At 41.0% G+C, this 27,951-nt stretch overlaps 2 protein-coding genes across 3 annotated transcripts in view; both read right to left on the reverse strand.

Moving 5' to 3' along the window:
* Window positions 1–219: 219 nt before the first annotated feature.
* Window positions 220–27,951, reverse strand: part of LOC139927631 (transmembrane protein 272-like) — a 96,114-nt gene continuing 68,382 nt past the window's right edge. The window contains exons 1-5 of one of the 2 annotated variants that reach the window (XM_071919830.2): window positions 6,103–6,167; window positions 4,104–4,189; window positions 3,970–4,020; window positions 3,445–3,651; window positions 220–1,970 (exon numbers count right to left, since the gene is read on the reverse strand). In XM_071919830.2, coding sequence (XP_071775931.1) covers window positions 1,762–1,970; window positions 3,445–3,651; window positions 3,970–4,020; window positions 4,104–4,167 — 531 coding nt within the window. In that variant the 5' untranslated portion in view covers window positions 4,168–4,189; window positions 6,103–6,167 and the 3' untranslated portion in view covers window positions 220–1,761. Of the gene's footprint in view, window positions 1,971–3,444; window positions 3,652–3,969; window positions 4,021–4,103; window positions 4,192–6,102; window positions 6,168–27,951 lie in introns of those variants that run through there. The other variant, XM_078281718.1, reaches the window with a different exon arrangement.
* On the reverse strand, window positions 8,193–18,069 carry LOC139927628 (calpain-5). The gene is made up of 12 exons (XM_078291810.1): window positions 17,905–18,069; window positions 15,140–15,271; window positions 14,389–14,600; window positions 13,897–14,089; window positions 13,601–13,794; window positions 13,100–13,177; window positions 12,039–12,495; window positions 11,763–11,885; window positions 11,411–11,607; window positions 9,551–9,669; window positions 8,594–8,730; window positions 8,193–8,369 (listed from the first exon to the last, which is right to left on the reverse strand). The coding sequence occupies exons 1-12, from the start codon at window positions 18,067–18,069 to the stop codon at window positions 8,193–8,195; spliced, it is 2,184 nt and encodes a 727-aa protein (XP_078147936.1).

The raw sequence follows: 27,951 nt of genomic DNA on the forward strand, positions 1-27,951 counted from the left end.
AAGCTAATATTATAAATATTATAAATCAAAATGTTACCCTTAAACTGCCCTTACAAGCATCCAACCATATAATATTAATATAATACATAGTCAATGATACTCTTATATGACCTAGTGCTGTTAAGTGTGTTTCATGTCCAAGCAGCCAGTCTTTATATTAAATTTAAAAAAAATTCCTGTTATTGAGAAAAATTGTGTGAAAACACATTATGAAAAAAAGAGGTTGTCAACTTATCAGTTTATTATTCAGTATTCAAATTTATTACACTTACAATTTACATATTGGAATTTGAACAGTGCTATCATCATTATCACACCACAATTATCCTTAATTTCAAGTCATATAAAATTATGTTTGTGGCTACAATTGCAAAATCAAAGTGTCCAATTATAGAGAGACGAGAGATTAGACAACAGGTGATGTGAATACTCTTCCTTGTTGGTACCAAAAATATAAAAATTTATTATGGCAATAACATTACTGTGATCCTGGTATATTTGGCAATGTTTTACGTCAAGTAAAAAAAGAGATAAAGCCGAAGGTAATCTCCCATTATAATGAATGTGTTGTGTATCCAAAAAACTAGTAATTCTTACAAAAAAAAATAAAGCTGAAACTGTCTTCTGTATAGTTTTATAGGATCTTTCTGAGTCCAATTTTCTACAGACTTAAGTGTCAAATAAGCATGTTTGTGCTTCTGGGGCAAAGATTGACAAAAGTGGGTGTTACAGGGAAAATGGGACAGTCATCCATTTGTCATTTGTATTTACTGCATTTACTTCTGTCTTGAATGAAGATTTGCACTGCTGCACAACTGGATGACATCAGACTGAAGGGGTGAAGTGCAGCAACAATTGTACAGCAACTACAAGGTATGATTCATTCGCTTACAGCCTTAAAAATACAGGATGGTCACTCACTTTAAGTGCATCATAAATCATTTTATCATTACTGTATAAATATTTTGAGCAGAGTTCCTAGCTCACCATGTAAACAGCAATACAGAATACAAAATACATATTTTGGCAAGGCAACCTGAGTCATTTCCTATAAAGAAATTGCAGTGCAGCTTTTACAGAGGTAGAAAAGCTCAGCAATGAGTGAACCCTCATAGGCATTGTTAATAATTAATGTTCTATTACAAAGGCACACACACATGATTTAAAGTTAAGTAGGCATCCATAGAGGCTGCTGAAGAGTCGGCTGCATGTGGACAGAAGACTGTGCAACTTGAGAAGTACTATTACAGGCTTGTTGTCAAAATGAGTCAAACAGGGTTTGGCGTTGCAAATGATGAACCATTAACATGAAGTTAAAACTCTCTTCACACCATGTACAGGAATATTTCATTCAGTAAAGACAGTTCAGCCTCATGTGCCACCCATGCCATTACAAGCTGGGTAAAAGAGAGGGATCTAAGAGAGGTAAGACTTTTTCCAAAGTGCTTATTGCACAGTTCAGCTTGGTTCTACAAATGTGCTGCTAAGACAACCAAACATACTTGGTTCTGGCCCACATTGAAAAGATGCTGATAAGGACATCTTTACATTGGTGACATGTAAGTGATGTTTACAACTGCTGAGTATTTCAATGGGAAACCAAAACGTTTTGATCCTCTACCCTACCCACATTAAGCCAAGAACGGGTACAGCTTGGTATTTGTGCAACAGAAAAACCTAAAAGCATCAGTAGCAAACTCAGTGTGTGCAGCCCCACCAGATGCACCCTCACTCTTCACTCCTCAGGGTGAGGCTGCCTCTTTAGACGTCGTCGTCGGGGTCTGCCTTGCCGCATATGAGGAAGCAGACGAGGACGCAGCAGCCACACAGCAGGAACAGACCCAGCAGGATGTAGCACAAGGTGGTGGTCCAGAAGGCAAACAGGTAGAGCGTCTTGTTACAGTAGGGATCCACGTCCGTCGTGGTCTCGTTGTAGTTGGGCTGGTAGATAGAGTAGATCCACACATTGCCTGGAGAAAAAGAAACCCAAGTAAGGAACACACTGTTAAAGCTGATACGGTTTGTGCGTTTGTTTTTTTGTCAGTGGCTGTTTCACCTCACTGTGATATAATGCTCGCTCATAGAAATAGACCTACTTCCTACTGTGCAGCAGCACAACACCTTGACACAGTGGCCGAGCTTTCATCTGGCTGTTCTACAATTACAGATCATGGCTTCAATCTAATGATGTGTGAACCAAAGCTTTCAAGACAACAAGCCATGTGACACATTAGTGGCAGGAGGGGACTCAGAGTGCTGGCTGTACAGACTTAAGGAGGACATCTAGTGGCCCATAAATGTTATTGCAGTGCATTCAGTCTCCAACTGGTGCAAGTCTCAAAAAACCACTCTACAATGTTGTGGCATGATATCCCACATATGTGTTCTCCCTAAACAACACTGAACAGATAACAATTTATTCAATATGCCTCAATTGGGAGTCAGTGTGCTTTTTACGTGCAACACTTAGACAGAGGTGGAAGGTCCATTCACATCTAGGATGATAACTATAAGATAGCACTTTATTTACAGTGCCAAGGAAGTCAAGTATGTTAATGGTAATAGAAGAAAAAGGTACTAAAATAAAATAAAGGTAATGTACATAATATACAGCAATAGAGACAGGGCAAATAAATGCAAATAATTCAAATTATAAATGCAAATAGTAAATGCAGGTTCAGATAAGTCTATGGATATATTCCAGAGGAACGTAATATCCGTGTGCAACATAGTCAAGAGAAAGATAAAGATAAAAAGATTTAAATCGTAAGTAAATCAAACATTTGTGTTCCCACTACAATAATAACTATCAAAACATCCAAAACTATAACTATATTATTGGTTCGATGCCAAAGCGATTTTATGGCAGGGACAATGATAAAACATTATCAACCAATCAAATTAAAGTTGTAAGAAAGAAGGGGGCGGAGAATTCAGTCGCTCACTGCGGTGACGCTTTGTTTCCTGAGGAACTGATCACAGATGTCGCTGCAGTGTGAATGCTTGAGCAACAATGTATCCTTATAGTTTACTAGGGCTGCAACTAATGATTATTTTCATTATTGATCAACCTATTGATTATTTTTTCAATTAATAATTTTGTCTATAAAATATCAAAGTACTGTTTTAAACTTCCTTACTTAGTCTGACCAGCAGCCAAAAAAACCCCAAAGTATTCATTTTATAATGATATAAAACAGAGAAAAGCAAGCAAATCTTAGCATTTGTGAAGGTTTTTGGCATTTTTACTTGATAAATTACTAAAATGATTAATGGATTATCAAAATTATAATCAAGTTATTTTCTGACGATTGACTTCAACAAGTCGTTTCAGCATTATAGTTTACAGTTATCTTTATAGTTACATTTTAAAGGTGCGTTGGCCTTTACCTGTCTAAATGCTTGTTACATTGATCAGCCTTCTAGTCCGGTCTGTAAACTCACCAGAGATGAACCAGCAGAAGAGGAAGAGCGAGGCCAGTGAGTTCCAGGCGGTGCAGCAGCGGCTGAGGGGGTTGGTGGTGCCGTCTTTGGGCTCCTGGGCGCAGGGCAGGCAGGAGAGAACGGCCAGCAGCAGGCCGAACACTCCCACCACCACCAGGTAGATGGGGATGTAGTGCTGCCTGGGGCAGTCGTCCAGGTACGTCACACCTGTTGAGACAGAGGTGAAGAACAGGACCATGGAAACAACCTCCTTCTTAAGATACCTCATCATTTAAGGGATATTCCACTTTACTGAGATGTTTTCTTGTTAGTCACTGAGCATGCTCACAAAATTCAGGAAATACTTCATCAAGAAAATATCTTTGGAATGCAGAACGATTCTAGTTGTTGATCATTTCAAAAACCATTATCTAAACTATTCAGTACACTCACTGCTTCCCTGCCACAGAAAATTCATCAAGGTGACATGAAAATAATTTCAATATCCCTTCATGATTGAATAGTAAAATAAGTTCACCCACTCACCAATTGCAATCTGAGCAATGGGCATGACGCAGAGCATCACCTTGGAACATGCTAAGGGAAAACAGAGGATATCTTTACTTTGCATGCAAGAACCAACAACATTTGCGCACAACTTTTGCCCATAGATCTCTCACCTAGGATCGGTGTTGGAGGTTGAGGAGGATTGCGGATGCGTCGCAGCAGCTCCGTTTCCGACATTGTCAGTAATGTTGACTCTAACCTACAGAGGGGAGATACAGAGGCGAGACAGAGACAGATAGGCAAATGCTCTGTACACTGTTTGCATTTCAGGTCACTCTTGGTACACACTGAAAGCTGCTCCCAAGTGTTATAAATGTACTGAGACAGGTGGAGTTTCATGCCGAGTGGGATGTGTGTTTTTATTCTTGCCACTCTTCCTTCACTCGCATGTTCTTTGATAGCAACAGTAACATAAAATATAATGATCAAATAAGGAAAACTCAAAAAGGAACATTTTCTACAAGAGAGTGTGCTTACAAGATTTTTTTTTTTAGCAGAATATACCTTTAAAAATATGAACACCATCATAACAATACTCATACGCAACTATCCGAGTTACAAAAACATACAATGAACATTCTGCCATGAACATTCATTCATGTGTATGTGAAAAATAATTAGTAGTTAAAGTAAATTATCTTTTGATAGTATAAAGACTATTACTGAAAGAAATAATAGTAGGCTACATTCCAAAGAATCAACACAGTATCAGGTTGGAATGGAGTTCGATGGAGTCCTAGCAGCACCTCTGACTGTATAATCATAATAGTTTGCTTACTTAAGTTTAAGTAAGCAAACTATTATGATTATACAGTCAGAGGTGCTGCTAGGACTTGTGGTCATTTTGTTAACATGTGACACTGCACAAAAAAATATTCTCAAGATCAGTATTATTTAATATCTATACTATCCTGAAATGTTCCAATAACTTGCACTCAAGCCTTTAAGGAATCACTCTCAGTACCACCTTATGTACACAGTAAATGTGTCACAGTTTGGATTTGTATGTTCAGCAAATCCCTCTGTTTGGTGTAGGTGTTTCCTGATAACAACTGATGAAATTATCTTCATAGATTTCAAAACTCCAAAAAAGACACACTAATATGCAAGGACATGTACAGTCTCTCTTATAACCTGCTTTTAAGCATTCAGAGTGAATCTTTCTGAAAGTGTCAAACAGTTGGATTTCATGTGAATACAAAGTGAGCCTTGAAGGAGCACGCTTTTGGACTTAAGTGTTGTTTTAAGTACACGTAAGTTTCCTATAACACCTAATACATGCGTGTGGTTGTTCATGAGAGTCCTGAACTCGTGGTTCAAGTTGGTATAATAATTCCCACTTCTGCTATATTAACAGTGCCACTTTGGACAGTTCATCTCTCATTTATGAGAGTATCTAGCCCAGAGAGTGACTTGACCTGTAGACCTGCACACTGTGGAGTCAGACAAAAAAAAGACTCCTCACCCACTGGTTCAACAGGACTGAGGCTGAAGAAAATCACTTCTCTGCTGTCACATTTTGTATTGCAACCAAGAGGTTTGACTGCATTCCCGTGCAAAGCCAGTTTGGCAAACTTACAGGAACAGCAAACAATAAACAACCTCACCACTGTGTAAAAACCTCTCTATGAATAGAAAGTATAAAAGAAGGTGGATTCTGGGTTATTATTATGTTTTTCCCATTTGAATTATTTTCCTATCAAATGACATTAAATGCGCCATGTCAGGTAACAAATAACCTAAACAGCATAGAGCAAAGTACAGTTTTACACTTCACAAGTAGGCAAAGTTTAGCCTACAAGATACCTTCGCTTTCAAAAGACACTCACGAGGCTGTGTGGCTCACTGCCCAGGTTCACGATAATCAAATATTTTCAAACGAGAAGAGATAACGTTAACACGAACCCTCGCCTGTTTTTTATTCAACGTCTGCATCCAAACTTTCCCACGCCCCACTGCGAATAAGTTAACAGGCCTAACGTACAGAAAGTTATAATTTTCGACGAAGACTGGGATTTTCCTCCAAATATAACAACACGGGGCTTTTTGAAGGTGAACAATAAGCACTTGACTCTCCATGAACACTCTCCATGTTATTTTATTCCCACTTACCTTCCTGTGTGTCTGACGGGTTACTTTCTCAGTTCTCACAGCTGCTGGTTAATTGTCTCGCCACTGACCTGCTGACTGCCGCGCCTCGCAGGACGGCACGCCTCCTCTCGGGAGCGCGCACGCACGGAGCACATGTCGTCAGGTCGAAACCTCATTGGTCCCTACTCCCTTTTACCTGTTACGGTTCATTGACCCGTACAGTTACCTGATGTATACCAGACCGAATTGTATTAAATTGAATTTAGATACAAATGTATGAAGAAATTCAGTGAAGAGATTCACAAAAAGGTTAAAAGTTTAGATTATACATATACATTTATATATTTATCATTATACTGAAATACTTTTTAGAATGATTATGACATCTATTCATTTACATTTTCACTCTCTCATGTATCTCTGAGATTACATTAGAGTGAATGGCTAAATGTTGTAATTGCCTCCACTTCATAGGGTTTGCATTGTACCATTGTACCATTGTACCTGGAAATAGAGGCGTGGACTTCTTGGGGAAATTGTGGCTTTGTGGTTTGGGAGATTGTTCTGGGGAATTGTATCTGAGTGTATCTCTTTTCTTAAAGAGCTGGTGAACTGAAACTAATTGTTAGTCCCTCAGTCAGAAAACAAGAAAAAACCCAAGAAAAACAAAACAATATGGACTCTGTCACCATTCAGCTTGATATGCTGAAGGGAATGGAACGATTGCAAAATAATGTAAAATAGCTGTCATATCCCATTTATCAAAAATTTAGTTACAGATAAACATTATGAAGTCATGAGTGTATAATAATTGTTTTTATATTTTGCAAGTAGGTATGTGCCAGTATGAACTGTCAATTAAGAAAGAAGGGAAAAGAAACCTGAAAAAGCAGATAAGCATGGTATGGACTGTAATGTGAAATACAGATTTTACCAGCAACATGTTAAAATGTTTTATGCGCATATCTTCCTACTGTGTGTGACTTTAACTGTAATGCTGTATTCATACAAAATTAGATATGCTGTGGCATCTTTGATGGAGCAATAGTCCTATTACTTGCATTATTAATGCAAAGGCATTTTGACTGCAAAATGCCTTTGCATTAATAATGCAAGTAAACAACATCATATAAAGTTCTCATGTAAGAAGAGAGTCTCTAGCTGTTCTGTGGTGACTGGAATCAAGTCTATGAACATCTTACATTTTGGCAGAGTGGTCAAGTTGTTGGCAACAAAGCCTGAGATAGTGACAGGATCCACTGCTACTGTGAAGTACAGAGGGCTGGTGAAGCTCTTCCTGTGTTGGCAGTTGTGTTGAGCCAAATTGTGCATCGTCATTGAAAATAAGAGAGAACTCATCGCCATTTTAAGTTGAACATCTGTTCTGTTGTTAGAGTGTGAAGAGACAGAATGGAGAGACAGTGGAAGAAAGTTGAACGTTATGATGGGCCTGTGTGTTTGCGTTGGGGAGGTTATGGAGATGGAGTGAACATTTGGACAGAAAATAATGAAATTAAGCAACTTTAATAAATGAGACTAGTTATCACAATGTTAATTATTTATTTATCACAAAATGTTTCCAAAACACAAAGGCAAGTGTTATTACGTACAGTTTAAGCGTATTAACAACAATATAAATAATGCCAATAACATAACTATGACAATGTTAACGACAACAACAAAACAACAGCAACAATAATAATAATAAAAATAACACAGAATGAACAAAATTTGGCAGCAGTTTTAATTTTTGTTTTTGATAAACAACAACTGCTGAAGTCATTGATGATGCCCATTGATGCCGATGTCTGACCAGCAGATAACATTAGGGCACGAGCACACATCTTTTGAGGAATAGGATATATTTTTATTTTAACTGTCATTTGTTTGAGGAACTACTGTTACTGTGTGGTAACACCAAGATTGCCCTCTTATCTATCCATCAGTGTCTGATGATTATGTCCATAATGTTAGTTTTGTTAAGAAAACTTCTATAAAAAAGTCTTTATTATTGATTTTGCTCCCCGTCCATCAATATTCCCTCCAGGGAGGACAGAAGCTGCCATGGGTCAGTGCAGTTGCCGGGGCAACCGGATGTAGCTGTCAATCAATCACAAGTCTGTCAGGCACACGCTGGAGGAGGTCTCAACGTAGATGCAACTCGGGGATCCTGAACGGGATTGGCCGCCACGCAGACCAATCACTTGGCTCCGCCCCCTCTCAGGATCCGCTGTCTGGAGACGAGCCACACCCAGCAGGGAGTCCCACAGCAGACCTCTGCTCCATAACTGCACACACACACACACACAAGAGGCAGATTAAGATTGTGTGTGTGTGTGTGTGTGTGTGTGTGTGTGTGTGGTTATGGCTATAAAATACTTTATTGATCGTCATAGGGAAATTCTCAGCCTCACTCAGTATGCCACTCTGCTGCCCTGAAACCCCTGTTTTGTGTGTGTGTGTGTGTGTGTGTGTGTGTCTGTATCTGTGAGGGAATGTGCATGTGTCAAACCTCAATAGAGATTTGTGTGTTGGGGTGTCTCCTGTAGAAGATGGTTCTGAGGTTGAACTCGGGGTTCCCATCCTCATTGAACACCCGCGTCCTGATGGTGTCGTCCTCACACCGCACTACAGCGTACACATCAGGGGCTGCGAATCACACACAACACAGCATGGTGTAAGAGACAGAGAGAAAGAGAATATGTGCACGTGTGCATGTGTTTGGGTTGCGTGTGCGTGGTGTGTGTGTGTGTGTGTGAGGGAGAGAGAGAGAGAGTGAAAGAGAAACAGTATGAAGTATAGAAGTACAGAGCCCCATCTATCCGATCTTACTGCTTAACCAAACATGCATAATGAGCATGGTCAATTATCTTAATTGTTCACAATTGAGACATTTTTATATAAGCAATTACATTAACGTAAACTTCAAATTAGACAGTGCTGGCTGTTTATATAATAAGCTTTCTTGTATGTTTGAAGGGATGATGCATTTTTGCTCCAGTGTTTAAAAAAGTACACCAACCGATTGGGCTAAAGGGGGCACTATAATTAAAGGTCAAAATTGTTAACTCAAATGTGATATCTCAGACACCACTGGTCCAATTTGCCGAAACTTGGAGAGATGGTGCATTTTAGCAGTGTGACACTGATTGGCCTGATAGGGGCGCTATAATTACAGGTCAAAATTTAAAATTTTTTTGAAAGGCCGTAACTGCTACACCACTGGTCCGATTTTTATGAAACTTGGAGGGATGACTTGCGGGGCACAGCTAACTCATTACTCATCTTTTCATGCCTGCATCAACATTATAAAGTCATCATTTCTTGCCATATAACAGTCTGTTGACAACAGTGACCAAACTGTGCAAAAGCTGGCATGGCTAACATCATTACAGCCCCTCCTCCTCTATCTACACCACTGTTTCATGATGCAGGAGATGCAGGGAATGGTGTTGTGCTGCTGACCAACCTGTCTGTTTGGGCGGGCTGAGTCCTGACGCCCTGCGGAGGTGGACGGTGGTCACCACAGTGGGCTGAGGTAGACAACACTGGAATATAGAGGGAGATGGCAAGTCCTCCCTCAACTCCCTGCATGGATGGAAAGAAAGAAAGAAAGAAAGACAGAAAGAAAATGAATTGGCACAAAGATTGATGAAGGAACAGGTGAATAGTTAAAGTGTGATGTAGAATAAAGAAAGCAATGAATGAAGTTGCAGGAGGAGCAGATTATGAAGAAGGCCGTCAAATTCAATGCTTGTGAGCTGGAGAAGCGTAGCTGGCTGCAAAGACTTATCGATGCCCAGCAATGATATCTCCAAAATAATGTACTGCCTGTATAGTTTCATTTTTGCAGAAAATTTTAAGTTCCTCTACAGTCAACAGTGTATTCATAACCAAACTATCAATTGTTTGTGTGGTTTTACTATTTGAATGCTGTTAACAATAGGGCCTTCTCTTCTCTCCTAAATGATCAAACTCAGAAATGGAAGTGGAGCAACTATGTTACTCTACATTTATCATCCTCGAGTTCCAGTTGACATTTTAGTCAATAAGAGTCTAACAGCCCCACGACAGTGAATTTTGTGGATGCATCCCTGCTGGGAATCGAAGACAGGTCTCCCGATTGAGAGTCTGCAATCTAACTCCCTGCAGCACTTTCACCCATGTGGCCAAAAGTGGTGAACAGAGCGACCAACACTGCGATCCATAGAGCCCTACCATAGGAGATAAAAATATTTTTCTTATATAATGCAGCTCTAAAAGAACATATTACTGAAGTTTGATATAAATGGGTATTAACTTTGCAATAGGGAGAATAGAGAGAATAGAGAAACTAAAAGCTTAATATCTCAAACACTGTCAGAAAACAAGCCCCAGTGGCCAAAGGTACAAGTCTGTGCCTTGTTTTCTGAGAGTGTCACTTCTCTGAATGCAGATGGAACTTTCCAAACTCACAATTATATTATAAAGTGCCTCATGAAATAAATGAAGGGCACTTTTCAGTACAATGAATTTAACTAAACTCCTACACTGACCTAAATTCACTCTACAAATATTAATAACTATGATCCCAGCCGAAGAGCTCGTCTTTCAATGTTGGTGTCATGTGACGCTCACGGTATCAACAACATGTGGGTGATCCAACTAAGCAGATCTCTGTGACTCGCAGTTTGAGTTTTGATAATTCCAAAACACACTCTTGATTTAGACAGAAGACGGTATCTTTTCTCCATTGTATCTTGTCTACATTGTATTAAGAGAGAAAGGGAAAATTCAAGGAAAAAGACGTCACAGTACCGCCCACACTGTTTGATTGACAGGTGATCTCTGGGAAGTGCAGTGCAGAAACACCACTGCAATGACTGCTTAGCACTTAAGATTTAGCAAAAAAAAAACAAAAAAAAACTGTGATCTCATGGATTATTAAGTATGAGGTATGAAGTATTGATTTCACCTAATTTATAGGCAACTACTATTTTTCCAAGGTCAGACACACACACACGCACACGCACACACACACACACACACACACACACACACACACACAGTACATACATACACAGAAACCCAGAAGTATGACCGAGTCAACTTTGCTCGAGTCTGAAGTCAGTCTCAGGTCTAAATGTAGAACACTAAGTCAAGTCAGTCCAGCATCAATTTAATATCTTAAAGAAAACTAAATATCTTGGACTTTTCAATGCAATATGGATTTAATAGGATAAAAATTTGGTAAGAGCATCATGAGTTTGATTTCTATAATCAGTTTCAACTTCAATAAACTCAATAATTCCATACAAATTCAGAAAACAGAGTTGAATTTCAGACGCACCTGAGTGGGAGGTGGGAATGGGAGAAGAGGCGTAGCAGGAAGCGTCCGGTGGCGCCCGGCAGGAAGGTGGTGGGCAGAACGGCGTAGCGGCCCGGAGCCAGAGTTCCCCTCAGGGCCACGCTGCGGGAGTCCATGTAGACGGAGCTGGCTGCCTGCTCCACCACACACTGCACCCGGCTGCAGCGGTTCACCTCCACCTGGGGACAGCAAGACAGCCTGAGGGTTAGAGGAGGAGGGTCGTTTTTGGAAAATATTAACTGAACTCTCGTATGAAACGAAAAGGTGCAATAAGAAAAGAGAGATGGGATATAAAGATGGTGGTCAGAAGAATAAGGAAATACTAACTCCTCACCTTCAGCACCTCGAAGCCGATGGGCAGGTTCTCTCCTCCTCCGTCTTTCCTCCGTATCCTCCTGTCCTCCTGCTGCAGACAGATGAGCACCTCCTCCTCTTGCCCTCGCACCTCAAACATGAACTGACAGAAAGAAAGAAAGAAAGAAAGAAAGAAGCAAACAAAACATCTGCTAAATTAACCATACTAATTTTAAAAAGTCTTGTATCCATCAATAGGCGTAAAATTGCCTAGATGTATTACTATCAATAAGTCAGAATTTAATGTAGAATTTACCTGGGGGTTGTGCAGGAAAGTGTCCCTGTGGTTGATGCATCCTCCACACCGACTCCTCTTATCCATCTGTGCCTCCCAGCCTCCATCCAGCTCTCTGCCCTCCTCCCCATGTCCCTCCTTCACTTTCTTCTCCTGTTTGGACGCCACAGCCTTGTCTCTCCCCCTTCCTCCTCCTCCTCCTTTCCCTCCCTCCCGCTGCCTCTCCCCAAGTCGGGCCTCCTTCCGGTCCCCTCGCTGCTGAGTCCCCCCGGGTTTGGCATTGCTCTTCCCCAGGGTCAGTGCATGGCCGCTGGGGAGGATGGTGGAGGGAGAGGCTCCAGGGGCGGTGGGCGCCGGAGCCCACTCCCCATAGCAGTGCACCTCTCTCCAGTGAGAGCTCGGCCACAGCAGCGCCCGCTCCACCAGCCGGCACACAACCACATCCGTGAAGTAGTGACAGAAGTCCTCAAACTCCATCCTGAGGGACGGGAGAGAGGGAGAAGAGCTTGTCAACACACTCAAATACAACTGGAAATTCGTGTCAGGTATATACAAGGTGTATAAGGCACATTCAAAGGTATATCATGACAATACCAATAATAACAATAATTGTTTTTGTATAGCTTCTTTCAAAAAAGTTATAAAGTGCTTTACATTAACAAAATAAAACAAGAACAAGACAAGAGTACGAGATAAGACAAAAGACAATAAAATGACAGAAACACACAAAAAACAATAAAAGCAATAAAATACAGGTCAATATAAAACAACAAACCTAGAAGTAAGATAAGACCATAACATACTGAAACTCACTACTGATGCAAATATCCAAGGTCAGATCTGATCATATCTCAATTAGGTAAAATAAGTCTATAAAAGTGTGTTTTAAGAAGAGATTTAAAAGAAGATCTGGGTAGCCTAACATCCTCAGGCGAGTTGATCCAAAGCCTAGGGGCCCTTCTAGTGAAGGCCCAATTGCTGTTTACAGACACAAATTAGCTAATATAAATCAGACCACGTGCCAGATAATCGTTACTTATTTTCACAGTACTAGCATAATGAAAGCAAGCGGAAATATCTACCAGAACTCCCCGACGTCTCGGACTATGAGGCCCATCTTCTCCCTCTCTGAGCGGCCCATCTGTTGCCACTGCTGGGACCTGCAGGAGGTGCACAAGGACAACAAAGTCAGTGACACCAACACATAGGAAGCAGGATGTGCTGCGGGGTCCAGCAAACCGGTGGCCAACTGGAAATGACATACCAAATTACAAATAGTGTTCATACCGCTGGAGAACCTTTATTGCTCCATTTTGGCCATATTCAGAGTTTGATAATCTAAGTAACAGATGTCCCTATGTGTCGAAAAATGACCCTATGAGCTCGTAAAAAACATTCCAAAACTATTGTAAAATGTCAGGAAATGTCAGAGAAATTGCAGCGACATTGTAAAAAATCTTGTAAAAAGAGCGACACTGTAAAATTTCAGCTAAGGTTTTATTCCCAGAACACCTGCAAAATGGATGATATATTCAGCAGTTTGGCATGTGGCCAATTAGACCGGAACAGACCAGTGTCCTCACCCCTGGCTCCAGGCGCCCGTCCAGTCGGTGGTCCCCCATGGGTTCCTCATGCGCACCATGAAGAGTCGGGACGCCCCGCACTTCTTCAGCAGCTTCTCGCCCAGCCGCACCTTCCTCACCGCCGTAATCCCATAGGCGTGACCTCGCACCAGGCCGCAGTCTAACACCGACTCCACTGTCTCCCCCTCTGCTGGCTGAGACGGACACAGATCGTCTTTAACACGAAACAGCTGAAGTCTTCTTATTTTTAGTGTTCTTAAAGTGTGTTTTCAGAGGCTCAGGATAGCAGCCCTTACCCGTATGGAGCAGGTGATGAGGGCTTTGCGTTCGTGGGCCTTGGCTAATGTCTGGAAGAGCGTCCTCCTCTGGTCGCTGTGCTGGCTGAGGGCCTCGATGTCCAGGCTGAGGGGCTCTGAGACTCCGCCGGTGAAGTCGATCAGAGCCTCCGCTGTGTTGCCTCCCTCCAAGGCCTCATAGCAGCCGTTCAGCCTGGAGGGCAACAGAGGACAAGAGGGGTGATTGAGTGATTGATTGATTGACTGATTCCTTCATTCACTGAGATGCAGAATCAAACACCATTAAAGGATGATTGACGTTAAAATGCTACACAAAGCACCTTTAATCTTTTGGACATTGCAATGATATGAGTGTGTTTATGGTGATAAATTAGTCATTTTACAATTCCCTCTCACATGGAAAAGTGTGAGATTCAACCTCTGAAAACCTCTGAAACTCTACTCTTCACCGATGACATCAGATATCGGTCAGGATTTTCCATCCCCACTCACTTGGCGTAGGCCTTCTCCAGCAGGGCGCTCCAGAACTCTCGCGGCGTGGCCGAGCGGCAGAAGAGCAGCACTCCGTCCTCGCTGACCGGCAGGCGGTCGTCCACCACCACGTCCGTCCAGCGGCCCAGGCGCCAGAACCGGAAGTGGAAGATTCCAGCGTACAGGTCGGGACGCTTGGGGTTCCACTCCTGTTCCACGTGATCAGGAATCACCTGGGAGGAGGAGAGAGGGAGGGAGGAAGGGAAGGAAGGAAGGAAGGAATGAGAAGGAAGAAAAGAAGGAAGAAAGGAAGGAAAAATGGAAGAGGGGAAGAAGGGAGGGAAGGGAGGGAAGAAAGGGCAGACAGGTGAAAGGAAGGGAAAAAGGAAGGAAGGAAGGAAGGAGAACAAAAGAAGAGATGAGAGAAGGACAAAAGGATGGAGAGGACAGAATGAAAGAAGGATCGGAGGAAAGAAAGACAGATGATTGTAAGGAAGGAAGGAAGGAAAGAAGGAAGGAAAGAATGAGAACAAAGGAAGGATTGACAGAAGGACAAAGGCATGGAAGGAAGGAAGGAAAACAAAGGAGGGAATGAGAGAAGGACAGATGGATGAATGGAAGGAAGGAAGGCAGGATTGAAAACAAAGGAAGGAATGACACAGACCCAATACAGACGACACAGAAATTTATACTTTGAATCCTTCACAACAAATGCACACGTGCAAAACACACACACACACACACACACACACACACACACACACACACACACCTTCTTCCACAGTGATGGCTCAGACGCCAGGCAGGAAGTGGCTGCCACCATCCAGCAGTTACCCAGACTGCCCTGGTGCAAGTCCCGTGTGCTGATGCCATCCACAAACAGACGAGGGTCCTTACATAACTCCTGGGAGGGGGAGGGGGGATGAGAGGGGGACAGAGAGAGAGAGAGAGAGATTCCTCTTAAAAAAATATACACATTTAATTGTACACATATTTAAAAGTGCAGTAAACTCTGTCTGGACAGAAAGCAACAGTTGAGCTGATCAGAGTCTCACAGCTCTGCTGAGGAGACAGATCCTGTCTGCAAGGACCTGTTGATCTCAGTTTGGACAGGGTCAGGTAACAGTAGAGCTACGGCTGGACACACACACACACACACACACACACACTCACTCACTCACACATACATTTGTACAAAGAAACATACACTATTTTCACTCTTTTTCAAAACTGGAAAACACACAAACAGCATTTAATAAGAGCACACATGCATTTACAACATGAACATGAACACACACGCGTGCATTTGCATATTAGGAAACACATACGGAAACCCACACACACAAACACACAAACAGGCAGAAGGAAACAGCCTGCACTCACAGCTCCGGGGTCGTAACCTGTACAAATGTAACTCTAGAAGTTAGGAACCCAGTTAGGAAGTTAGGAAGCCAGTTTTCCCCAGGATGATATCAAGTTCATAACAAGTGCAGATGAAGCCAAACAGATTTTGTGACAGTTATGACAGTGAATGGGAAGTTAAAGTGAGTCCGTTTGTGCCTGCATGTACGTGTGTTTGAGTGTGTGTGTGTGTGTGTGTGTGTGTGTGTGTGTGTGTGTGCGGCAGTAGAGAGAGGCGACAGATGTCACCCTATCATTCGACTCCCTGTGGATACACGCTTAAAATACCTGCGTGGAGCATTAGGAACACAATACCATTAACCCTTTGTTGTCTCCTCAGTCCTGAATCAGCAAATTAATTGCCAATGAGGTTTCACATTCTGATTACCAAAAGTTTGGCCCAGATACTGAACGGACTGTATGAACTGATCCAACACTGATCCAAGCCAAAAAGTGTCTCTTAAAATATCCAGCTGGGTTTAAGATCTGTTTCTGTGATCACAAAATGGATTTTTCCTGTCTTAAAATCTGAAATAACACACCTCTTGTTTTAGATCAGAGGTTTTCTAAGATTAAATTTGGACCCAAATTAATAATAATAATTTAAAAAAAAAAGGTTCAAAAATTGATAATGTAGAAAAATTGGTACCTTCCACAAATCCAGGTTTTGACTTGACATGTCTAATTGTATACAAAATATACAAATGTATACAAAGTAGTCTAGGAACCTTAAAAACAGGTTACATTGGATTGAATTAACCAAGACAAAAAACTGTTTGAGATGCAGGAAAATATAATATATATCTATAATCAGCCCACAAAAACAGTTTGGGATACAGGAAAATATTTTTAAAATGTGGATACCCATAAAATTAAACAAAAGAAAAAAATTTTTTTAGAAAACTGTTGTTCTAGATCATTACTAGTGCAATTTACAGTCACATTCCTTATTTTCTTTGTTGTATCTTTAAAACAAATCAACATTTAATTTAATTTATCTATACACTGACATTGATGTACATTTACCACAAATGTAATAATATACAACCTGACTAGTCCTTGTGCTATTAAATAGATCTGCCTGTACTGAACAATAATTAAGAAACAAAAAATACACTATTGACCTTGACTCTAACCTCCTATTTCATTGCTTTTATTTTAACACATTACACCTCCATTAAAGGCTAGTTGGGGCTGGTGTAGCTACAATAAACACCTACACTTTTACACAGCTACACCCATTCCCAACACTATGCTAAAAAAAAACATATGCTATTTAAATCGGATGTTGCTTTTTCTGCACCCAAGTGTACACACACACACACACACACACACACACACACACACACGCTTATACAGTTCATCGGCAACACGCGCCACACACTCTCTCGGGGCTAAAGTTTCACTGCCCTGACGCCACTCCTGCAATAGAAAGTGCTGTAATTAACTTGATCTGATGGAAATGTATGTTCAGCTGGCCGCTGGATTTAGATGCGGGTGGAGAGCAGGCATGAGGCAAAGATAGGCCTGTATGCGATTTGTCTGAACTTGTTTGGAGTCCCAAATGTGTTGCATTTGCCACATAAGACGAGACGAGTGTCAGAAAGTTTAGATAATCACAGTATTTGAAAGTTACTTCAGTTAAGGAGTTTTTGTAAGTCAATTTAGTATACTTTTCTGTGAATGACAACATACTGACACCCTGATGAATCTGTTTGGAGGCCTAGAGGGGCAAGTTTCCAAGGTTTCCAAAGATACCAAACATGTCAGGCTGAATTACAGGGAAATGTGTATAAAAAGATGCCCAAGACATGTAGATTTTTTCCATTTGATGTAACGGTGCAGTCATAAAAACATGGTGTGTTGGGTTTGATATTTCACTCAATATAAGTGTACAATAGCTTCAATGAAGCATTGGAATGAGCAGATACAGAATATGTATCTGACATTGTCGTACAGTATGGAAAGCTAATTGTGAAGGTACTTCAGTAGAAATTTAAGGGGAAATCAGGGTGCAGGGGGATAAACAAAGACTAAGAATAATTTCTTAATGCTATTTGAGTTCCCTCCTTCCCTTATCTCCGTCCTCCTGTCCTCCTCTTTCCCCCAGAGCTTCCTATTCCACCTGTGACTCACCCTTGGCCTCCTCCAGCGGAGTCCCGGCGGAGGCTCCCGTCTGTAGAAGAGGGACTGGGTGGAGGCGGGGAAGACGGGGTCCTTGAAGAGCGCCCCCCGACGCAGGCAGGCCCGCTTCAGCCTGTGGTAGTTCTGGCCCTGGAAGTCACACACTCGCTCTGGCATTCTGGGTGGGGAGGGCAGGCGGAGAAAAGGCGAGAAGAAGAAGAGAAACGGGCCAGATGAATAGTTCATATAGAAGATGAATGTATATATATACACATGCAGTTCCATGCAGTTCTATTTAATTTCCTCTGACAGATATAGTGTGACTTATTTGCCTACTTTCTTTGTCATAAACTAGGTCATTGTCCTTTCTGGTCAGCTGTTTGGGACGTGGGACTGATCAAAACACCAGTCTACAAAGTTTCCTTTGCTTCAACACATAGGCTGTAATGTTAGAATTAATAGAAATTAGAAGATGCATTAGAAAGAAGACTTATAATTTGTTAAAAAAAAATTTTTATACAGATGCGTAAATAGTCAAATGTTTTAATGCTGCATTAATAGAATTGTAATCAGTGTAAATACACACATAGGACTGGTCAAAAATATAATTCATTTAAACAGTCTACCCTATTATTGAACTTATATATCATATAAATATATAGGCTGCCACATTGGCTAATCTTCAATGCAAACATTAAAAAAAAAAATCTCCTAATATTGAATATATAATAGCCAACAGTCTACCTTTTGAAATTTCTCAGATAAAATTAGAAAGACAAAGTTGTGAGAGTGGAGACAGAAGTGCGCATCAACAAAAATAGACTTGACTGGAGTGCTTATCCAAAAATACTGAACTTAGAGGAAAAAAGTAGCACATCCAAAAATAAAAGTAGTATGACAGACTACTCTCTTTTCACTTCTATTTATTAGCACACAGTGAAGGCCAATAAATACAAGTGAAGTTGTGTTTCACTTGTACGTTTAAGGTTTGACTGCCTGCTTCCCCAAACCTGCTAGACATTTTTTTTGTCCTGGTTTTACTGAGATCAGATTTGACACTGAACTCATGGACACACAAACTCATTACATGCCATTGCAGATTGAACACCGAGTTTTGCTTCTGTATATAATGTATATGAGGTAATCTAAGGGGTTAACATTTCCCCCGGCTGACAGACAGCAGAGGTAGCCGGGAGGTCATGCAGGGTCAGAGTGTGTGTGTGTGTGTGTGTGTGTGTGTGTTGGACAGCAGTAAGGTAACGGCACCGTTTTAGTCATTAGAGACATGAACCGCTGGGGACCCTGAGTCAGCAGCGTGTGTGTGTGTGTGGGCATCAACTGGTGTGTGCGTCAGTGTGTGTGAGGCAGTGTGATTCTGTGTCAGTGAGTATACCAGGTGCCGGTGTGTGTGTGTGTGTGTGTGTGTGTGTGTGTGTGTGTACATGGTGGGGTCGACTGAGGGTCTTGCTGTGCAGGGGAAAAAACACACATGCAAACCTGCAGGTGCTTGCAGATACCGTGCAGGTCAATGTTATCAAAGTGTGGTTTTACTTTTCTTGTAGGGGATTTATATATAGACAGGACAAAAACATATTGCAAGAACCCGTTCCTCTAGCATCTATTGAAGTAAACACTCACAGGATGTAAAGCAATTAATTAGGGATGGGACAATATATCAAAATTCAATATATTGCGATACAAAATAGTGACAATATGTATCATGGGGCAGAAAAATTAATCGCGATATTAGCTACATTTTATTCTGCTGTAGTAATCACAAATGAGACGGCTTGTCCATCACAATTTCACAAACTCTCCATTGAAATTATATTATTTACACTTTGTAATAACATTTTTCAATTATTATCTAGCAAGCCAATGGCAGTGGCATTGCTAGAAAGATTTGTGGCTCATAAATAACCATAATTCTGCACAGTCATACTTTGTTTTCATTGAACTTTTATTTATCACATCGTATCGTGGTTTTATCGAATCGTGAACCCCATATATCGAATCGTATCGTGAGATAAGCACATCGTCCCATCCCTACAATTAATACTACAAGGCAATAAGTGCTGATGTTCATTCCTAATACAAGCATACAATTTTCAGGCAAACTCTTTTACCTTTATGTCGAACTAGAAGCTTTCCTGACTATTCCTTCGGTCCAGGCAGAGCATCCAGGATCATGGCCCCCTTTGGTCAAACTCCCATTACTTTGGTCCGCTATCTGGGAAAATCCTTCAGGGAATCTTGTTTTTAAGAGACACCCATGTAGCCTCTGCTGTGAAAAGTTAAAAAGTCAACAACGGTGTGTGTGAAAGCAGCATGTGTCCTCTCTCTCTCTCTCTCTCTCTCTCTCTCTCTCTCTCTCTGTGTCTTCTCTGTCCCCAAGGCAACAGTCAGAGGCCCGCTGTCAAGCTGCGCTGCTCCGAAAAACGATTCCCTCTTCTCTCCTTCGAAGCTGGTGTCTTCTCGGCTAGTTTGCACCGGGATATTCAACTCCACCAGATACTTAATTCAGTGTGTCCTCACGTTTTGTTTCAGTGAGCCTGGATTGAAAAAAAACAACTGACTGCTATTTTGAATAATGTGAGTGAATAAAAATGCAAAGCAGCCTATATTAACTTAGAGGAAACATGAGAATACATGCACACTAATAACCATTATTCTGGCAGCGCTGTGATGCTGTAGACTTGACGTACGACTGGATGTGGGTGCTGCAAGTCTTCCAGTCTCAGCCTTGTGTGTACGCCTGACACCAAGTCTTATGACTGTGAATCATCTAAGTGTGTGTGTGTGTGTGTGTGTGTGTGTGTGTGTGTGTATACGTAACAGCCACTAGAGTCGAGCTACACTCTGTTCTTCAAGGAAAACTACTACTAACATGACATGGGGAGGCGTGTTGTTGAAATCAACCTATGTGGTGGATGTGTGTGTGTGAGTGTGTGTGTGTGTGTGTGTGCATGTGTGTGAGTGTGTGTGTGTGCATGACAGAGAGGGTGACACTAATGGAGCTGAGTGCCTCTGTAACCCAATCTCCCTCCACACACAGACAATAGGCAGACAGTAAATGACATAACATACAATTATAGCGGTGGCAAGCCTTACACCTGTTACTTCAGGTACTCTTAGATTTCAGCCACACAGACACACTTTAGCGTGTTACACATGTTTGTAATGTGTGCGGACTGTTCTGCAGCTAGTGAACACAAGCAATGTGTTTTCTAAGTGTTAAGAAGAGGAAACAGGATTGTGCAGTTGCTATTAGGAGTTAGTACGTGTCTCATGCAGCAATAATTCATTTGATGACTATTACTCTCTCTCTCTCTGGGTGTGTGTGTGTGTGTGTGTGTGTGTGTGTGTGTGTGTGGACATATCTCTTACTGCTAGGTCTGCTCTTCTTGTCAGTGACTGTGTATATTCTGCCTTCTCTCGTCTCTCCCGGAGACTCTCACCCCTCTCTCTCTTTCTCTCTTCATGCAAGTGCTCATGTTTACATTACCCACGGTTCTCTCTCTCTCTATCTTTTTGGTCTCTCCTTCCCTCCTTCTCTCCTTCTCTCCTTCTCTCTCTCTCTTCCTGTACACGCTCGTGCAGTATCTGTTGTCGTCAAGTGTGTTGCCCCTGACACCTGAGAAACCAAGAGGCGCCCTCCACTTTAACCCCTCACTGCCAAATATCCAGCCAATTATCTCTTATTCCAGTTTGGTCGGCCAATAGCAGCAGCGCAATGCTGACTGAGTGGAAACCCTGTTACAGAGTGATTTATGTGGTATCTAGTATGCTATTGGTGCATAAATACACACACAGTACGCGTCATGCTTACACATCCTGATTACAACAGTTATTTGGGTTGACTCCCTTTAATTCCCTTTTATTTCTGATGTTGATCATGTATGGAAAGAGATTAGTGCCAGAGATTGTAATTCATCTGCAGAAATTGTATTTTGTCATGTTCATATTGAACTGCTGGATTCAAAAACTGAATTTCAAATTTTCAACTTTATAAATTTATTATAGTTTTCTGAAATTGAAAAACAGTTAAAAACATTTTTGACAACCTCCATACGTTTTATGTGAGTTAATTTGTTTTTTGGAGAATGATTTGGTGGTGTTCAAACTAGTTCAACTTGATATTTACTGTGGCTGAACATGACCGCCAAACAGATAGAAGTTCCTACATCATGTTGTAGAGAGGAAACATTTTGTTTGAAGTGACAGTAAGGAGCTCCAAGAAGTGAAAGTAAGTATTGCTGTTGTATGGAAGAATCTGTGGCACGAAGACTAAACTCACATCACAGGACCATAATAATCCTGCTTCTGCTTCTCTAAACTAGCTGCCTGTTTTCAGGTTTATAAATGATTTCAAGATTTTATTAATGCCTATTAAGGCTCAGCGAGGTCTGACTGCAAGCTACAACTAGACTTTTTGGCGTCTTATGAGCAGGAGGCAGCGATCCTCAGCTCATCCTTGCCTTTGGAGTTTAGGCTGAAGACCAAAGATGACCTGGTCTGGTTGGTGCTGCAGTGTGACACAACTTCGGTCATTTCACACATTGGATCAGTCAGTTTGTATCTGAACTGTCAGCTATCTAAACTGTCTGTGTGCGCGTATTCTTTCACTCACTGCAAACAAAAGACCTTGAGAACTTTTCCTTGTACCAGGTTTGTGAATTCTTTATTTTTATTTCATCATTTTTAACAGTGTTTCTAAGTTAGTTAAATATCTTTACATATCTTTTACAAATTGAGTGGTTAGGGTTAGTGTTATGATCAGATGTGAGGATATTAGGTGTGGATTTAAATCTGTACTTTTCAGTGACTCTCATGAATTGAATGTTTCCTGCTTTTCTCCAGGAGTTTGACCAGTCCTCAGTGTCAGTCATGGACACTGAGTTCATTCTCCAACAAGTCCGACTCATGAGACCGGCCTCTCTTTCTGAGAAGGAGAAGGATTTATACCAAACAGAGGTGGGTCCAGTCATGTAAATGTAAAGATGCATTGTTCATATTGAAGAAGACATGAGCATTAGATGGTGTCCTGTTAACTGATTCAAACTGAACACTAAATCTGTCTTGCAGAAGAAGCTCATGAGACAGTTTCTGCTCATGAAGCAGCAGGACGAAGTTCCTCCTCATATTTCTGTTGGAAACATGAAGACCTGGCTGCTGGCAGGAAGATGCTTCCTGGACGAGTGAGTCAAACTGTTCATTTCTTTGATTGTTGAACTGACAGGAAACTGATATATTACATTAAAACTTGATAGAAATGCACAACATTGTAAAAAGATCGATAACAAAATCCTTGATATTTTTAAAGGTTCCAGGAAACATCAGAGAAGGCCGAGGCGAGAAAGCTCCTCATGGCTGAACTGGTAAATACAACAAACATCTTCAACCCAACCCATATTTACATGTTCAATGTACGTTCCTGTGAAATGAATCTACTATCAGCTGCATTATGTTCATGTTGAGACTAACAAGTCCTTGATCTGCTCAGGTCTGGACTGCAGCGAGGCTCCACTGTCTCAGTCAGATGGAGCAGGAGCTCTGGGAAGAGCTTAACAGAGAAAGTCGCCTTTCACTGCTGTTCAGCAGAAAGGTAAGTACAAAATCCTCCATATTCTGTGTTGTACCAGTTCCACTGTAGGAGCCATTCAGATTCATTCTTTTTCTTCTTCTCTTTCTCTCCCTGTCCCATGAAGGTCACACTGGAGGGCCTTCAGATGTTCCTTGCAGTCATCCGCCCAAGAGCAGAGGAGGATGTTCAAACCTTCCTCCTGTCCTGGAACGACAGGTTGAGCAACACCGCTGCCCATTGTCTGCCCAGCACCATTGACCCGTCCTCTACTGGTGATGCAAAACCAGCAACCCTCTCTGAGATGCTTCAGCAAAGTGCTGCCACCCTGGTGCCAAAAGTGGCCAAAATTGCTGTGGAGGTTTTTCTGGAGGAACCAGAGCCAGCTGAGGACAAACTGTCCCAGGCTCAGCGTCCCATCATGGCTGCTGCTGGGGGAAGCAGGGCTGAAGCTGCCACTGCTAAGATTGGCAGACTGCTGGCAGACGCAGCAGCTCCATGCCTCTCTCAGTTTGGAGATTTCCCAACAAACCTTCTGCATGGCATCTCCACCTCAGTGGCCCGAGCCATGGTCACTGTGGTCTACAGCAGGTTCGAGGACAGGCTGGCAGCATTCAAGCTGCTGGACTTCGATGACAGCGTCTTTTCTGCCAGGGAGGCCGTCATCTGTGCCGTCCAGCAGATGGACTACAAAGTCCAGACCGCCGCACCCGACCCGCCTCACTGTCACCTTGCCAACTCTGAGGGGCTGGAAGAGGCGAAAAACTCTGAGCTGAACACACAGAAACTCCCAGAGGAGATGGAGGTGTCCTTGAAAGTGGCCTTGGTCACCGCTGATGTTTTTAGCCTTGAGGATGGGCTGAAAGAGCTGCAGAGAGGAGTGAAGGATTCTGGGAAGGAGGCATTCCAGGTTCAGGTCTCTGACTGCAGTGTGACGGCCGCCATCATCTCTGAGGTAGGAGACAAAAACAAATCTGATAAAGATGATGTGTGGTATATGACTGAAATGTCACATTATAAACTGTTAACTGTTTTCTCTGACTTGTCATCACTCAGGAATCTGTGATGAAGTTTATCAGTTTTACAACTGATAATTAAATCCTGTCTTTTGTTTTTTCAGACGCCAGAGGTTTGCAGTGCGGCGGCTGCAGAGAGTAGCGGTGAGTTGTTGATCATTTTGATAATAGGAGAAGTTTTTTTTTTTTTAAACTCCATTTTCTTTGAGACTCATATAAAAACATCTCTTAATACTTACTCAGTACTTTTTTTCTCCACAGATGCAAACAAAAAGAAGAAGAAGAAGAAGAAGGGAGTGCGTGCCTTCTTCCGTCGTATCTGGAAGATGCTGAAACCAGCCAGCCGCTCTCGCTAAAATAACAATCTCCACAGCTATAAACAATCATAGCATTTAAAAGTATGGTCATATTGTTATTAATTTTATTGCATGTATTATTTATACATTAGGATTTTTTTACACAGAAGCTGTGTGGAACAAATCATATTCAAGGTTTTATAAAGCAATAGCAGAAAACCATGAAACATGTCTTCTTAGTGCATTTAAAATCACTGAAAATGGCAAGACACAGATGGACCAACATGATCAAAACAAGACAAACAATTACACACAACTAAAGATAATAACTCAAAATAACTCAGTCACTGTGTGTGCATATTCATCTGTGTGTAATCTCTTCTCAGACTGCAACAATTTCTTCAGACTCATTGTAAATATGGATGCATTTTTATGTTTTTTTATTTATATAGTCAAAGCTGTACGTTGGTGTGTTTAAACAGGGAGTCCTCTTCACCTTTTCTGGATGTCATTTACCTCTATATTAAAAAGCCACGTTTTGATGCTAAATACTTTGTTAAATTCAAATATATAGCCACAACCAGCGCTTAAAAGGTCCAAGCACATAATATACCAGTTCAGTGTCTTGCTCAAGGACACTTCAGCAGGGAAGCTGCATGGAGCTGAAGGACTGACTTCAGCCGTTCCACAGGCATGCTGTGGGAAAACTATAATGTGATAAAAAAGAAGATGACCATACAGTATATAGTATTAAAGAAAGAATACCACCCACTGCTGCGTATATATCAATGTCATACTCTAGACTTTATGCAATGTGCGGCATTCGCTTTCTTTAATACTAAAACTATATCATCATTATTATTTTAGATTAGCCTAAGCAATAGCTTATGCAGAATCAGTTTGAAAACAAATGCAAGATTATTCTGAAAATGTAATTCAGTAAATGTGAGTTTGACAAAAGTTTGCAAGGGAAAAAAAAAAAAGGCCAAACGGCTCATGGTTTTAGCCAGTTGTGTTTTTTTTTTTTTGCATCCAAAATTCTGGTGTTTCCCCTGCATTGTTGGTTTGAGCCTTTCACTGTGGTGAAGGACAGAAATAGAGTGTGACTGCTGTGCCACTGGCATAAGTGATACAACAAAACAACAACTATAACCAAATCTTCAAAATAAGAAATTAACAAGGACAAACCTATAAAACATACAAACAGGACTTAACCCTAAATGTGTTAGAGGTATATTTATCTTTAATAAGTGCCCGGATGTGTTTCTCAGACAGCTCAATCTGAATTGAGAAAATTGAATTTGAAGGTGTAGTTACATTTCCTACTAATTACATTCAATTTCAAATTCAATTTTTGAACTCAACAGTTCAACATGTGCATGACAAATTCAAATGTATGCAATTCAAATAAAATGTCTGCTGGCACTAACCTCTTTCCATACCCAGGATATTTTAGGTTAAACAAAGCAGAGCAATAAGAATAGTCCAGCGACACCATGCTAAATATTCCTATTTATACAGCTCACCTCTGCTCATCAATCCACCATCCTTTAAATAACTTTTCTCAACTTAACCCAACCATCTGGCCCTCATGCCACCTGTCAATAATGTCACCATGAGCCTTGTGTCACTGAGTTATCCTGACTTCACTATGTGACATTAGTTATAATAAGATAGTAATCACGGGCCAGGCCACAATAAATAATCAAATCTAATATTAAAGAGAACACAAATACCATGATGCAAAATAAAGCGTGTAATAAAGTTTCTTTGTGTTAGTTATGTTGGTACAAAATATATCTTTGCAAAATGACACATTTGTATGAGTGATGGAGATTTGTTTTCATCACCTCCACATGTTTAAGTTACTTTTCGTTACTTCCACTGTTCTAGGGCTACAGCCTGTTTGCTTAAAACAATAAATGGCAATTTTGAAGGGTTTGTAGGGTTGAGTGATGAATGATAGACAAAAACTCTCCTGTCATAGAAAAATGATAAAAAGTGAGATTAAAGTACAAGTTTTAAAACATCAAAACATCTTTGGATCTATCAGAACACTTAATGAATCACTCATTTTTCATTTCACATCATTTCACATGCATTTACATCATTCTTGTTTTCAAGTCACAAGCATTTCCATCACATCTTTTTTCCATGTAATTTGTGCTACTTCTATATGCCTCATAAATGCTCAAAGGTAGCAACCAATTACACAGTATTTGAAGAGGGATAAATATAAAAACAAAGAACTAATAATAAAATGTAATGGCTGTCAATCAGATTTCTACAGATTTTACATCATGCCAGGTTGCTTCACATTGTTGCTGCTGGGAATCTGACTTGGAGCGGTTTGTCTCAGGCAGAACTACAGCAGAGCTCATTTAAATTTATGCTGCAGCTGCTTCCAAAGCTGACGCAGAATAAAATGTTGCAGACTTATTTCATAGCCATCCAATCAGAGAATGCCTGGAAGTCCAGTCTATGTGTAGCAGATGGCCGCTGGTCACTGGCAGACACTGTGTATTTCTTGAACTGTGAACTGCTGTTTAGCAGAACCACGTGAGGAAAGTTGAATACATGCTGTTACACAATCTGTCACTTCAAAATGACCCAAATTAAACCAAATGATGAGGCGGGATATTTCAGTTCAGGCCCAAAGTGTCAATATCACATGGTAACCCTAACACTAACCCTATAAGCATGTTAGATACATGAATGTGCCTGTAAGTCGTGTTTAAATCTACTTGGCATTTTGATTCTGTACGCACCGGGAAGGGCATGAAGCTGAAATTCCACATTCCTTTACTGAAAGATTAAAAAGTTATATGAGTGTATAAGGGATATAAAGATATTGTGAAATGGACGGGCTGCTGCGTTTACATATAATTTTAATAAGTACAAAAATGTAATAAAAGGAATCAAATCTGTAAATGAAAATATGCAATACGTTTTTAAAACTGAAAGCATGTTAACTGATCCCCTAAGGCAGAATTGTTTTTTTCACTCTCCAAATCAAACTAAACTCTCTCAACGTCACTCAAATAGTGCCAGTGAGTTGCATCAAATCCTGTGTATTGGTAAAATACCACCTAACTGTTCCTGTGATTTCCAGTGAAAGTGATAAAGGGAGGCTGCATGGTCGATGTTGTCCCATAGACCAGTGCCC

The sequence above is a fragment of the Centroberyx gerrardi genome, chromosome 23 (assembly GCF_048128805.1).
Source record: "Centroberyx gerrardi isolate f3 chromosome 23, fCenGer3.hap1.cur.20231027, whole genome shotgun sequence".
Taxonomy (NCBI): Eukaryota; Metazoa; Chordata; class Actinopteri; order Beryciformes; family Berycidae; genus Centroberyx; species Centroberyx gerrardi.

Bases quoted from the DNA above. Each gene is read 5' to 3' on its own strand.
- LOC139927628 (XM_078291810.1), bottom strand. From the start codon at position 18,069: ATGCCAGAGCGAGTGTGTGACTTCCAGGGCCAGAACTACCACAGGCTG. The intron at 11,886-12,038 runs GTAAATTCTACA...TCTTTCTGTCAG, and splicing joins CTTTCCTGCACAACCCCCAG to TTCATGTTTGAGGTGCGAGG. The intron at 8,370-8,593 runs GTTTGACACATG...GTGTGTGTGCAG, and splicing joins ACACACAAATCTCTATTGAG to TTATGGAGCAGAGGTCTGCT.